This window comes from Felis catus, chromosome B2, assembly GCF_018350175.1.
Source record: "Felis catus isolate Fca126 chromosome B2, F.catus_Fca126_mat1.0, whole genome shotgun sequence".
In the NCBI taxonomy this organism is placed as follows: Eukaryota; Metazoa; Chordata; class Mammalia; order Carnivora; family Felidae; genus Felis; species Felis catus.
In genome coordinates, this window is record NC_058372.1 from 40731890 (window position 1) to 40746770 (window position 14881).

A 14881-nucleotide genomic window follows, 5' to 3' on the forward strand; every position below is an offset into this window, starting at 1 on the left:
AGTCCCAAGCAGGCTCCGTACTGTCATCATGGAGCCCGACCCAGGGCTCGAACCCACAAACTGTGAGACCATGACCTGAGCCCAAATCAAGAGTTGGACACTCAGCAGACTGAGCCACTCAGGTGCTCCAAAGCAACTACCCATTTAAATAGAAGCAAAGGAGTTCTCCAGAGAAGATACACAAATGGCCAATTAAGCACACAAAAACATGCTCAACAGCACTGGTCATTATGGAAACAAAAAAAGAACCACAGTGAGGTACTACTTCACACCTATTAGGATGGCTATAATCAGAAGGCAGACAACAATAACATATGTTGATTGGTGAGGATGTCAATAAATTGAAATCCATGTGCATTGCTGATAGGAATAGAAAATAGCACAGCTGCTCTGGAAAATAATATGGCAGTTCCTCAAAGAGTTAAACATAGAATTATCATATGATCCAACAATTTAACTTCTAGGTATATATTGCAAAAGAATTTCAAACAAAGACTCAAGTAGATACTTGTACAACCATGTTCAGAGCAGCATTATTCTTGGGAGACAAAAGGTAGAGCAGCCTAATTGTCCAACAGCAGATGAGTAGGTAAATAATATGTAGTTTACATACAGTGAAATATTACTCAGCTTAAAAAGGAAGGAAATTCTGACTCCTACTACAACATGGATGAGTTCATCTTAAAAACATGCTAAGTGAAAGAAGCCAGTCACAAAAGAAAAAATACTGTGTGTTTCCACTTATATGAGGTATCTACAGTAGTCAAATTCGTAGAGACAGAAAATAGAATGGTGGCTGCCAGAGGCTGGAAGAAGGGAGGAACAGGCTAGTGTTTAACCAATACAGAATTTCGGGATGCCTGGCTGGCTCTGTCAGTTAAGTGTCCGACTTCGGCTCAGGTCATGATCTCGCGGTCCATGAGTTCAAGCCCCATGTCGGGCTCTGTGCTGACAGCTCAGAGCCTGGAGCCTATTTCAGATTCTGTGTCTCCCTCTCTTTCTGACCCTCCCCCGTTCATGCTCTGTCTCTCTCTGCCTCAAAAATGAATAAATGTTAAAAAATAAAATCAAGGGGCGCCTGGGTGGCGCAGTCGGTTAAGCGTCCGACTTCAGCCAGGTCACGATCTCGCGGTCCGTGAGTTCGAGCCCCGCGTCGGGCTCTGGGCTGATGGCTCAGAGCCTGGAGCCTGTTTCCGATTCTGTGTCTCCCTCTCTCTCTGCCCCTCCCCCGTTCATGCTCTGTCTCTCTCTGTCCCAAAAATAAATAAACGTTGAAAAAAAAAAAAAAAAATTTTAAAAAATAAAATCAAAACAAAACAAAATAAAATAAAATAAAATAAAATAACAAATATAGAATTTCATTTGGGAAAGTTGAAAAAGTTCTGGAGATGAGGCTCCTGGGTGGCTCAGTCGATTAAGCATCCAACTCTTAATTTCCGCTGAGGTCACAGTTCATGAGTTCACACCCCTCACCAGACTCTGTGCTGACAGCATGGAGCCTACTTGGGATTCTCTGTTTTCCTCTCTCTCTGCTTATCTGTGTCTCTCTCTAAATAAGTAAATAAACATTAAAAAAAAAAGTTCTAGAGATGAATGGTAGTGATGGTTGCCCAATAATGTGAATGTACTTAATGCCATAGACTTGTACACTTAAAAATGGTTAAAATGGTAAGTTTTATGTCATGTATATTTTGCCATAATTTAAAAAGAATTTAATAGGAGTATTCTAACTCCAAATACTAAAAGGTTGTCATTAATTCATACTGGTTTTTCCAGAGTGTCCCAAATTAGTGGGGTGATAGTTAGGCTTTAAGAAAATCACAGGTCATATTCTTCTGATTTTAGAAGTTGAAGCAAAATATGTATTCCTCCAAGCTTCTTTTGATGCAGTAGATATATGAAGGCAAGAAGGTTTATTTTTCTCTTACTGGATTTAGAGAGGAAAAAATTCTAGTTCTAACCCTTCAAAAGTTAAGTGTTTTTTTTTTTTCTATTTACTTTGAAGTTGGTGTCATCACATTGAAGTTAAAAGATATCTAGAAGGTGAAAGAGATGCTATAAGGTAAGTTAAAGATTATCAAAGATTGGGGGCGCCTGGGTGGCTCAGTCGGTTAAGCATCCAACTCTTGATTTCGGCTCAGGACATGATCTCACAGTTGGTGAGTTCGAGCCCCTCGTCGGGCTCTGTGCTGAGAGCACAGAGCCTGGTTGGGATTCTCTCTCTCTCTCTTTGCCCTTCCCTCCCTCCCTCCCTCTCTCTCTCGCTCAAAAAAAAAAGATTATCAAAGACTTGGTTGGGTGGTGAGAGGTAGGCAACAAGCAGGTTGTAAGTGTGCCATTCCTTTAAAATTGACCTCCCAGACCTTTATAAAGTGATTCCAGGAGGTAGAACATCCTGCTTTCATACTTTTTTCTTCTTAGTCTAACAAGAGTTTATAAAAGAATCAGATTTATGAGGAGCGCCTGGGTGGCTCATTCGGTTGAGCGTCCAGCTCTTGATTTCAGCTCAAGTCATGATCCCAGGGTTGTTGAGATTGGGCTCTGTGCTGAGCATGAAGCCTGCTTAGGATTCTCTCTCTGTCTCTCTCTCTCTCTCTCTCTCTCTCTCTCTCTCTGTCTCTCTGTCTCTCTGTCTCTCTGTCTCTCTCCCCTTCTGCCTCTTTCCCCCGCTCCCATGCGTGCTTTCTCTCCCTCTCATTAAAAAAAAAAAAAATCAGAATTATGAATATAAGTATAGTGCATTATTCTTGGCAGAAGAAACAAATAGCAAAGTTACTGTGTTTTAGAATGTTAGCTTTTTTAAAAATGTAGGTCCTGATGCACCTGAGTGGCTTAGTTGGTTGAGTGTCCAACTTCAGCTTGAGTCATTATTTCACGGTTCGCAAGTTCGAGCCCCACATCAGGCTTGCTCCTGTCAGCCTGTCGGCACAGAGCCTCTTTGGATCCTCTTTCCCCCTCTCTCTGCTCCTCCCCCACTTGCACTCTCCCAAAAACTAAATATTAAAGTAAATAAGATAAAAATTAAAATGTAGCTCCTTTTCCAAGTTTTTGTTAGCTTTGTTTTTCCCTTTTATTATGGAAAATTTTAAACTATCCAAAAGTATGAAGAATAATATGAGGCTCCACATTCCTGTCACTCAGCGTCAGTGATTATCAAATCATGCCTTTTTTTTTTTTCTTCATTCACTTTTTTTAACCCCCTTCATTCCTTTTTGACATTAGCTCTATTTTGATTCCATAGTAAAGTATGCTATCCTGGGTGATGACAGATGTATTTCATCTGTTAATCTCTCCTTGGTTCTATTGTATACATCATCCATAAAAATCAGAAGGCCAGAGGAGATTGGCTGTTCTATTTCTTTGATTTTATAAATAGCCTGTCCCAAATCTAGAGATGATAGCACCCTAATTTTAATAGGTTGAGCCATGTGAATTCTGATCGTTATAAGTCAAAAATGGTTGAATATCGCTGGTTTCATATGGTTCAACCCTACTGTCATGTGGGACAGTAGTTCTCTACTTGAAGTATGCATCATAATAACTTTGGGAACTTTTTACTCAGGCCTAGAGGTGCCTGGCTGACTCAGTCGGTAGAGCATGAGACTCTTAATCTTGGGGTCATGAGTCCAAGCCCCACATTAGGTGTAAAGATTACTTAAAAATTTTTAAATCTTAAAATAAAAATACCCAGGCTCCTACCTACCAAATCCAGTTTCTCTAAAGTTGACATGTGTGTCTCCCCAAAATTCCCCCCAGGTGACTCTGGAGTAAGATCTGTCTCAGTAACTCCCCCCCGGCTGTCTGTCCCTGCGGTAGGGACAGAAGGGGCAGGCCATGTCGCACAGTGTGTGCTGGGCATAGATGAGCACTGAGAGCAGGTCCTCACATACCAGTTGGATTTGGGTCTTTTACCTGAATTAACTTGTCACAGAACCAACAGGGCCGGGTATCGCTAAAGAAAGTCTGTGTTTTCTACTGCCTTCTCTCCTCCAACTCATTTCTGCCTCAAGATCACCCTTAGTAAGCATATCTTTTGTGTCTTACTCTGAATTGTATGGTTGGGCTCTCCATTACTGTGCTGTTTCCTTAGAAGCCCAGGGAGGAGTGTCTTCCCTTCCTTCTCAGAGCTCCCACATTCTCACTTTAATGGGGCAGGTACTAAGTACTGTCTGCTACCTCGATAATGTATTCTGAGCTCTTCAAGTAAAAATGTAAACCCTAGGGCCCTGTATTATTTAAGAGGGCCTTTTTAGGGGCACCTGGCTGACTCAGTGGGAGAGCATGGGACTCTTGATCTCGGGGTTGTGAGTTCAAACCCCATGTTGGGTGTAGAGCTTACCTAAAAAAAACCAAAAGATAATAATAATAAAGACACTGCATCAAAAAAACGAGTGCCGTTTTAATTTCTGACTATGGCTTCTCATACCACTCATGCCACTGTGGTAACACCCAGTCACCCAGATTCAGTGTTCATTTTTTTTTTTTTTTTAACTAAGAGTTACCTGTCATTGTTATAATAGGACTTCTAACTTGTTTTTTATGTGTTTTTGTTGGTTTGGTTTGTTTTGTTTTGTTTTAGCTATCCAAGAGAATCCAACAAATTAATAGACCTTCCAGAGGATTACAGCAGCCTCATTAATCAAGCATCTAATTTCTCGTAAGTTCTGATATTCAAGTGTTGAGCCTTTCCTGCCATTGGAAGCACTCTACACAGAATTCTCTACACAGAATTTAAGGGATTTTGTTGTTGTTCAGCCTCGTTTGGGTAGGGGAATTATAACGTTGGTTAGAGTTTTACCCTGCCCGACTTGTAACAGCATCATTCCAGCACGCTTCAGAATAAGATACGAAAAACGGGGCAGTGGGGGACAAATTTGTCACGACGGGTTATCTAAATAACCATTTACACTTTAATAAGAGCCCTTGGTAATGTTTTTAAATGTTTGACATAGAAGCAGTATAAATAATAATCCGTAGTATGAAAAATGGAACATTACCTAGACGGTTGAAGCTGCCTTGTGTATTTCTCCCCTGGTGCTTCCTCCTCCCCTCACAGAGATCTACTGTCCTACCAAGGTGTTGAGCCTTCCTGTGCATGTACACGTTAGTCGCAAACATTTATATTCCCAAACAGCATATATTTATTTCACATGTTCTAGGCTTTAAAATGGCACTCTACTGTATATACTCTACAGTTTTTGTCACTCAGCAAACTTCATAAGAGTTTTTATACATTGGACATACATAACTTCATAAATTCATCACTCCTCACTCTTGTGTAGTATTTCATCACAGGATAGCAGAATTTACATGTTTTTTTCTCCTATTGATTTTACTTACCGCTTCTCCAACTGTTGATAGATTATTTCCCATCCATGGTATTTGAGTGAGGTGTTCCCAATTTTAGAAATAAATTTGCCTGGGCCATAGAATATAGGCCTCTTTAGCTCTACTTAATATTGCAAAATTTTTCCAGGGTGGCTTTACCACCGTCAGCTCTTTAACAACTCTTTGTTAGAGCAATGACTTGAGCGCTTTCTGTCCCATGGAGGTGCCCCAAATCAGGTGGTGATAAGAGCAGAGCCCCCACTCTGTGCCTTGTGTGTGGAACTCTGCTGTGCTCCCAGAGCTACTGCTGTCAGACGGAACTGGAAGGGGAAGACGTGGGAGCCTGCACCGCTCACACCTACTCCTGTGGTTCTGGGGTGGGCATCTTCCTCAGGTGAGGCCCGCTGGGCGCTTTTTCCTTCGCATCTGCCGTGGTATATGAATGTTGAGGGACAGCACAAGAAACCACTGTGTTGCAAAGAATTTTGAGACTGCTGTTCTCCTGTGTTTTACTCATTCGAGGAACAGGGGAGCCTCCTCTCGTCACAGCTCATGTTTGGCTCATGCTGTCTCTTTGCTGCTGCTTCCATGGTCATCCTTCCCACCCCCATGACAATTCAGTTCTGCTTTCTTTGTGCCTCATTCTAATGTGAAACTGTCCTTGATTTTCTGCCCAAATCCAATCAGAATTACTTCCCTTGTTTCCTTATGGCTTGGGATCCATACATATCGCTGACTGATGTATATACTGTTGACCCTTGAACAACACGGTTTGGAACTGTATGCAAGTCCACTTACATGTCAGTTTTTTTCAGTAAATACAGTACTGTAAATGTATTTTATCTTCTTTCTGAGTTTCTTCATAACTGATAACATCTTTTCTCTAGCTTGCTTTGTTATAAGAAAACAGTATATAATACATAAAGCATGCAAGATGTGTGTTAATCATGGTCTATGTTATCGGTAAAGCTTCCAGTCAACAATGAACTATTAGTAGTTAAATTTTGGGGGAGTCAGAGCTTATACACAGATATTCAACTGCACGGGGAGGTTGGCACCCCTAACCACCGTGTTGTTCTCGGGTCAACGATGGTTGTATATATTAGATGATATACAGCCAATACTTATTAGTGACTACTGTGTAGTGGGCTTTGAGAATGCAGTAGTCAGCAAGACAGACAAAATCTCTGCCTTTGTGGAACTCATTTTCTAGTGTGGGAGATAGAAAATAAACAAGGCTGATACGAATTTAGAAAGTGATAACACTCAGAGGACAAAAAGTAAAGCAAGGAGAGAAATATGAGATGGCAGATGAGGAGTTGGATTTTAGTTAGGGAACCGGGGAAGGTTCCCTGAGAAGGTGACTTTTGAATAAACACCGAAAGAAGTAGGAAGAAAACTCTAGGCAGGAATAGCAATTGCAAAATTACTGGGAAATGTGCCTGCTGTGTTCAGGAAACAGCAATGAGGCTAGTGTCGCTGGAGTAGTGTGCACGAGGGGAAGTATTGTGGGGCCTGCTATGTCCTGGTGACATACCAGAGTCAGATGGAAGCCAGTTCAGGGTTTGAAGGAGAGAAGTGACATGAGTTTGAGCTCCCCTGGGGCATAGATTATATCCGTATCTTAGGTATCTTAGTCCCCTGGTACCTGACAACTTCTTACACATGACAGGTTCTCAATAAACGTTGAATTGAGCCGAATTATTAATACACAAAAAAGGTCAGGCAAACCTCTCAAAGGGTTGGGGAGATCCATTTTTAAATAGCCCTGAGAAGAAATATAAAAGTAGCATTTTCTCTTCTCTGGCATATTTCAAAATTCTTTTGGTCATGTACAGTGTTGCGTTGTGTTTCAAGTCAACCTAATTCAAAATGTTCATGTACATTTTTTCAATGAACAGTTTCTTCATAATAGCTGTTAAAATATCAGTCACTATTTTATGCTTAGAAGTTAATGATCTTTCTCACACTTAATTTTTTAAATGCTAGTATTGTATGAGTCAGCGATTCCTAACCCAAAATGTGCCTTGCTATATTGCCTTACAATGCAATCATTACTGGTTACAATACAATCAGTTTAATTACTTTTAAAACTTGGGTGGATGTGTTGATACTTTAAGTGTCTCTGCTATAAATGCTGTTTCTTCTCTTCCAGCACTAGTGTTGTTTATTTTTATAAGACTCGAGTCCATTAGGAGCTGAATCCAGACATCCGTTACTGATCTAGAATGTATAAATGGTCTCTCTACAGAGTACGGGAATGTCAGGTGCTATTTTTAGCTGGCAAAACCAAAGGCTGTTTTTATTCTCCTCCTTACCTTGATGACTATGGGGAGACTGACCAGGGACTCAGGTAAGGGCCCATGCTGGGGGGCTGGGTTGGCTGACCCTGGGCCTCCAGAGCCTTCAGTACCTGGTGAATGTGGTAGGCCTGAGTGAGGTCTGCCTGCCAACAGCCCAGAGGCTGTAGACCTTCTGTTCTGGTGGAGGTGGACTCTTCCAAGGAGGGCACCCTGGCTGCCTCGCTCGCCATTACCTTTCCCAGCCCTTAGAATTTCATGATGGCCATCAGAATAGACAAGAGGAAAGAATAGGAGAGAGTACAACTTTTTCCATTTATCACCCCAGAGAACCATTGAAATGGCCATGTGGCGTCCACAGCATCAGAACACTGTGACGATAGCCTGTTGTGACTTGTGTGGCTTTGTATGAGGAGACCCGTTGTTGTTCAGGTGATATAAAAGAGCAAATCTTAATTGATGAGAGATGTGTGTGGGGCTGGCTCTCGGTAGAGCATGGAACTTGACCTCAGGGTTGTGAGTTCAAGCCCAAGTAGGGCTTGGAGCCTACTTTAAGAGAGAGAGAGAGACAGAGAGAGAGAGAGAGAGAGAGAGAGAGAGAGAGAGAGAGAGAGATGTGCTTATCTTATTAACTTAAGAGTCTGGGAACAAAGAGAACATACAAAACAAGACAACAGTATATGAGGCTTAATCACTTCTCCTCTGGCTGCTTCTATTATATCATAAGAAAATGCTAATGGCACTTCCCTCAAGCACTATAAAAGAACTTCTTTCAGACCATCTTTTCGCCCAGAGGAGGTGAAAGTCTTAACCTAGACAGAACCATCCAGCCTTGGGGCGGAGAAAATGAACGCCTGGAAACCAAAGCAAGAGACGTAGGGGGCTGCTCCGGGCGCTCAGCTGCAAGGTTACCCGCATATGCCACCTGGTGCTGGTTCTCCTGTTGCCCCAAGGAGCGTGGGCTCGTACGATGAAGAGCCCTGGTTAGCGAGTGACAGGACCAGTGTGCTCTGAAGCAGGAGCAAAGGCCACCAGCATGAACTCACCAAAACCTTTGCTTTGGGTAAATTAGACCCAGAAATTATTCACATTTGGCTGCTTTGCTTATTAGACTCTGGCTGAAAGGCAGCACTCCGGGGAACATTTTTACCCTTGCAATTTTCCTCCCATTCCCTCCCCTGCCTCCTCCCTTCTTACTTAACATTTTAGCAGCAAAGTGGACGATGAATGGGTAGTTTTAGCTTCTCCCCCTACACTCTCCTGCCCAGGCCCACCCTCCCTTCCCTCACCCCAGTCTGAGTTAAGTTTAGCTCGCATGCGTTTTTCCTCTTCTTTTCGGCACTTACTCCCTTCAGCTGCTCCTAGCCAGCCTTCAGAGCTAATGTGTTATTAGCCACGGTCTCGTGCAGAACAGGAATTTTGCAGAGGATCTGAAACCAGTACTCGTAACTGTTCCTAAATCAGGAAAGGTTGGGGTGTAATAGATGAATACACAGAATGCATCCTGAGTGACGTGCGTCTTCCTTCTAGACGGGGAAATCCTTTACACTTGTGCAAAGAGCGATTTAAGAAGATTCAGAAGCTTTGGCACCAACACAGTATCACGGAGGAAATTGGACATGCACAGGAAGCAAATCAGACACTGGTTGGCATCGACTGGCAGCATTTATAATTACTTCACTACCAAAAACAGAAACTTGGAGTTTTATAACCCAGTTGGCTTTTCAAGAAAGAGAATAGGAAATAAATTCTACTGAATTTGGAAATCAATTCTTTATTTAAGCTTTCCTTCCTAGTTTTATTTTCATAGTTTCTGGCTCCAGGGACTGATGAAAATCACCTTCCATCAGCGGATTTTCTTGCACTGTTTGCTGTGTCCCTCAAACGTAACTGCTTGAGTTTTAGGATCCAGCGAGAAGCACTCTCTTCCCCAGCTGGGCACGACCCTTTGTGGGCATGTGACTGTGTTTGACCATTCCCAGTAGTCTGAGCCATGTTACATTACTGATCACGAGGAACTCCAGGCCTGAAGCTGATTCGACAGCGGCAGGAAAAAGTCTCTTTGGTCTCTTGGGGTCACACTTCTTGGTCCCTTTCAGTGACTCTCAACACTGGGATTGGGTCGCTGTCCCCTCCGCTGACGGGACCCTACCTCTAAGAGCAAAGCAGTGGATCTTGAAAGCGGCAATCCCTTGTCTCCCATCGCTGTGAGCGGGTTGGGGCATGTGTGCACCTGTGGGACGAAGGGGAGAGAGGCATTTGCTTCGTATGCTGGGTGGTTTTCAGGGCTATAGAAGTTGGGTTTTTTTGTTACATGGTTTTTTGGTTTTTGTTTTTTGTTTTTGGCAAGACTTTTGGCTTTGAGAGAAAAACTCATTTTAAAGGGCTTTTTGAAACCTTAGAGTATCCTAATTTTTCAGACAATATATTCCCATTTCTAAGACTAAACCGAGAGATTGTATGCATCCTGAATCAAACACTAGGAGAAAAAATTGGAACTCGATGTTTTGAGGTTTCCCTACCCCTTCCAGCATTTCCTGGAATAGATGAACTGCTGTTTACCTGCTGGCTCACTTAGTACATTCCTGGGACAGCCTGTGTGCCCAGGCTTTTTATTATTTTTAAACATTATTGTTCTTACTAAGAGGTGCCTTCCCAGAATGATAGCCACTTAGTAAAATAGCTTTTAACTCTTATATACTACACAGCCACTCTCGTTTGATACATGTGTGCTGAGAGCTTGAATACCCACGGAGAGTGATGGCAGATTTAGTGGAGGAATACATTCTGAGCCTCTCCGAGGTGGGGCTAAGGGACAAATGAATCATAAGAGGGTCTTGGATTTTTTTAGCCAATGAAAGTAACCCTTTCACTCAGTCCGTTTTGAATTGCATCTGAAAGTTCTGTTCCACTCAGCTTTGCATACACTGCAGTAAACCCAGGAGGAAGATCAGGATTCCAGACTTTAGGCTAAAATAAGTGGGAATGCAGAAGCCACATTCACTGCTTCTTCCACGGTAGTGTGTGACAGGAACCCATCCTTTGAAGGGATGACCTTAACCCTTTTTGCTTGGGACTGGCTCACCCAGCTGAGAGGAGGACCAACAGGAAGAAAATCCAACTTAGGACCCAGCACTCTCCCCCATTTTCTGGCCTTCTGTTCATAAGATCTGAGGCTGTGGATGGCACAATGATTTTAATGTTTATTTTGGCCTTTTTCACATCCCCGTTCCTTTAGCGTTAAGTCCAGCTTCTTTTGGCTTTTCTCCATATCTTCACCAAGCTTAAAGTAAGTCCAGGTTCCCTCTCTGTAAATGGATTATAAACATTTTTACCAAATCATAACAATACTCTGGCTTTCAGGAATGACTTCATAGAAGTCTGTTGTTAGCAGAGGGTGTCCCTGGATTTCATTCTTTGAGAATGTCAGGGAGTCTGATGAATTTACATGAAACAGCAACACACGCACCCTTCCAGTTTCTGGTGTGTGCATCATTAAGCTAATTGTCTTCCCTACCTAATGAATCATCTTAGTTTTTATGATTTTTTCCGCATGTATTATGTTTATTGTAGAAATGTTTATATAACATCCTTTCCATATCAGGGAAAATCATATCTGTTTAATAAATTGGCCATAACTTTAATATCTGTGGACATCTTGTAAAATTTGGAATGTATCATATGTAAAAAGTTTAAAGATATCCAAATAAATGCTTTAGGTGTTGACATTACTTTGAGTCTGCCTACATTTTCTTTGTTTTGTTTTGCACACTTAAATGCCATGGAAATGTTCCCCATGTCACCTTGCTACAAATAAAGTGGAACATCTGTATTAGCTTGAAAATTAAGAGGCTTATATTATTAGTGTCAATTATGGCCATTAGCCAAACCAACTTGACCTTACCACAAAGCTGGATCATCATTTCAGCTGATTAAGCTTCATATTCATTGGCTGCAACAGCTCGTGAACTTCTGAACCATTTTGAACCTCGAATCAATGGGGAAACAGAGCACTCAAAGTCTCTTCCAGCAATGTGACCTGTCTTCAGGTTTATACTCTTCTTGCTCTTTCTTCCCTGGTAATCTTCAGGTCCTTGTTCTTACACACTCCCCAGACATTCTCTGCTTATGAGAGACACGTGGAGGAAGGAAGCTATGTCCTTAATTTGCAGGAGAGTCATTGCCTACAAGAACTCTGCTGTGCTTTTCAAAATCCTCTTAAAACAGAAGGCATAAACTAAGAAAGCAAGGTTTCCATGTGTTCTCCCTGTCTTCTAGCTTTTAATGCTGCTCCCAGCTTACTCTCTTCCCTGGTCCAAATGTCAGCAGTTCCAAGGGTCATTAAGCCCTCTGACACACTCCTTGCTCTGTCCTTATTCTTGTTTTTTTTTTTAAGTCAAGTGTATTAAGGTATTTTACAAATAGTAAAATTCATCCTTTTTAATGGACATTTTTATGTATTTTAACAAAGGCATACAACTACTGCTATCAAACAGAACAGTTTTGTCTGCCCAGGACATTCCCTCAAGCCCCTTTTGTGGTCACCTTCTTCCCCGGCCCTGACCCCCAGACAACCACTAATCTTCCTGTCCCTTTGTTTTGCCTCTTCCAGAATGTCCTATAAATATGTATCACATGTAGCCTTTTGAGCCTGGCTTTTCTAAGAAGACTAATGCATTGGAGAGTCATCCGTGTTCCTTATGGTTGCTGAGCGGTGTTCCACTGTGCAGATGTTTATGCAGTTATCAGGTGTGAAGGACATTTGGGCGGTTTATGGTGATTATGAAAAAAATGAAAACGTTATTGTGCAGGTTTCTGTGTGAAACTACGTTTCCATTCCCCTTGGGTAAATAGCTAGGAATTTTCTCCTTCTATCTTAACCTGCTGTATTCCATCTTTGCACAACATTCTCTAACTTTGCTGTTTATATTCATCCTCTGTTTGGGAGGACAAAACACCATCAGAAGTTAAAAGACTGATGTTTCCCCCTCCTTCAAGCAAATCTCCTGTCCACTGAGGACCAGGAAGTCAGTCATCCTTCTCTCCCTGGTCTTCCATACCATTCGCCCCCACATTCCTGTCCCTAACACGGTGCTGCTGGCTGGCCACCCTGTCATCGGGAGCCGTGTTCTCCTCTAGTAGCAAGTCAGAGACCCGAGTTGTCTTGGTCTCCCTTCCCTCCCCCACTCGGCCCCGCTCCTGGCTAAGCTGCAAACCTGCTGGCCTAGCATTACAGGTGCCCGGACAAGGAGGGGCAGGGGAGCGTGCCGAGCAAGCACCTAATCTTATTAACCTATATTGAGGTTACTTGGGGTTTATTTGCTGGTGGTTCGGTCCTGGGCTTGAACGTGTTGCAAGAAGCTATGGGTTCTTGAACTGAAGCCACAGATTCCAGCACACTTGTCTTCCTAAATGTTCAAAGTAAGCAGCTAGTACCTGCTTCTTCACTCTGGAGAAAGTGTTTTAAAAGTGGAAAAGGCCTAATGTGCTGTCTTACCTCTCACCCTGCCCCAAGGAAGGCCTGCCAGACTTGAAAACCTGGTTGAGTCCCCTGGGAGAAATGAATTTATACTGGTCCCAGGAAAGCCTGAGGTCAGACACAAGGAAGACCCAGGTCAGAGTCTTGTTGGCTGCTACCTGAGAAGCCCTGTGAAGTGTAGCTCGCCCTACGTCTGCTTGAACCAACTGGGGATATTTATCATAGGGTCAGTTCACCCTTGGTCCTCCCAGCAGCTCTCAGATTCTAAGGTTGCTTACATCTGCCCTATAACCTGGCCCCACAGAGACTTGTGTTTCCCTGTTTGGGAAAATACGTTTTGACCAGAGCAGGGAAAAATGGTTTGGAATTTTTGCTTAAATCACTAAACTAAGATTCCACACATGAAAATATTAAATAAATTCAGCTCTGGTCTGAACTGGTCAATGTGGAAAATATTTGGGATAGCCTTATAATCAGTGTTCTTGCAGATGAGATGGTGAGAGGGAGAGGTGATGCCCTGACTGGTAACCATGCTTCCCTTTAGGGTCAGGTTCAGTTGGGTTTTGTTAACAAATACTGGCTAGAATTGGGAATCATGTGATAACATACAGTCGAATAGGCTAAGACAGTGTTTAACACAAGTGATTTTCACACAATATAATTTTTAATGTCTATCGTACAGCTGTTAACAGCACAGTTACACATGAGCCTAGAGCAGCACTTTCTCGATGGTTCTCAGCACTCCCGAGGGGAGAGAGTTCCAGGACCCTTGTCAGAGGTGGCTGACTCCCTCAGCATTTTCAATGTGGACCATTCTTTGGTCTCAAGGAGACTCCAAAGTCTAATTAAATTAAACCTGGGGCCAAAGTCTGAGAGTGTCCAAATGTTTGTTTTGTTCTGGTTTGGTTTTTTGGGGGTTTTTTTGTTGTTGTTTTTTTTTTTTAGTATTTATGTATTTTTGAGACACAGACAGAGCCTGAACGGGGGAGGGGCAGAGAGAGAGGGAGACATAGAATCTGAAGCAGGCTTCAGGCTCTGAGCTGTCAGCACAGAGCCCAACACGACGCTTGAACTCACAAACCCGTGAGATCATGACCAAAGTCGGATGCTTAACTGACTGAGCCGCCCAGGTGCCCCAAGAGCAAGAGTGTCCAAATGTTTTAATGCCTGGGAGAATGAGAGCTCCAGAACATGCCCCAGGCAGCACCCAAAGTCTTATTGTCTCCCCACTGAACACTCAGCACAACAATGAAGCCATTCTCTCCTTCCCCTAAAAGCTTCCCTTTTCTCTCTTCCCTGAAAGAAGGTAAAATTTCTCTTGGAGTCACTAGCTCAGGAAGATGGACTGAGTTTCAAAGAATCTTTAATACAGAGGCATTGCAGAAATACTGCTTTGCAGGATAGGTTATCTGGGGAAGGAAACAGGAAGAAGCTTCCAGAGGATGCTTTGCCCTCCACTGTAGACCATTAGTGTCATCCATGTGGGCTGTTGTGGCCACCTGTGTGGGTCTAAGAGGAGAGGCCCAGTGTCCAGAGGGTAGACTCTTGTCTCATTGTTACTCCTCTTCCAGTGAAGAGCAGCCACCTAGTCCAGTGCTTCCACAGACAAGCCAAAGGAGGTCACCTGGCACTTCAGGGGCGTGATGTTGCCGGAACAGCCAACAACCTGACTTCCTCAGCCCATAGCTCACTCCAGGCTAAGCGAGGGCATGGGGATGTGACACAAGAGTAGCCTTTAACTATGTTTTTGGTGAGGAAAATAATCCCCTGTCTT

General features: G+C 42.9%; 1 protein-coding gene across 11 annotated transcripts in view; it reads left to right on the forward strand.

The window, feature by feature from the left end:
* Positions 1–14098, forward strand: part of UBR2 (ubiquitin protein ligase E3 component n-recognin 2) — a 128339-nt gene extending 114241 nt beyond the window's left edge. For 9 of the 11 annotated variants that reach the window (XM_011282222.4, XM_023253978.2, XM_023253977.2 and 6 more), the window contains 5 exons: positions 2006–2062; positions 4580–4657; positions 5552–5722; positions 7580–7681; positions 9159–11359. In XM_011282222.4, the coding sequence (XP_011280524.2) occupies positions 2006–2062; positions 4580–4657; positions 5552–5722; positions 7580–7681; positions 9159–9300 (550 nt within the window). In that variant the 3' untranslated portion in view covers positions 9301–11359. Of the gene's footprint in view, positions 1–2005; positions 2063–4579; positions 4658–5551; positions 5723–7579; positions 7682–9158; positions 11360–12240 lie in introns of those variants that run through there. The other 2 variants (XM_045057566.1, XM_045057568.1) reach the window with 2 other exon arrangements.
* The last annotated feature ends 783 nt before the right edge of the window (positions 14099–14881 follow it).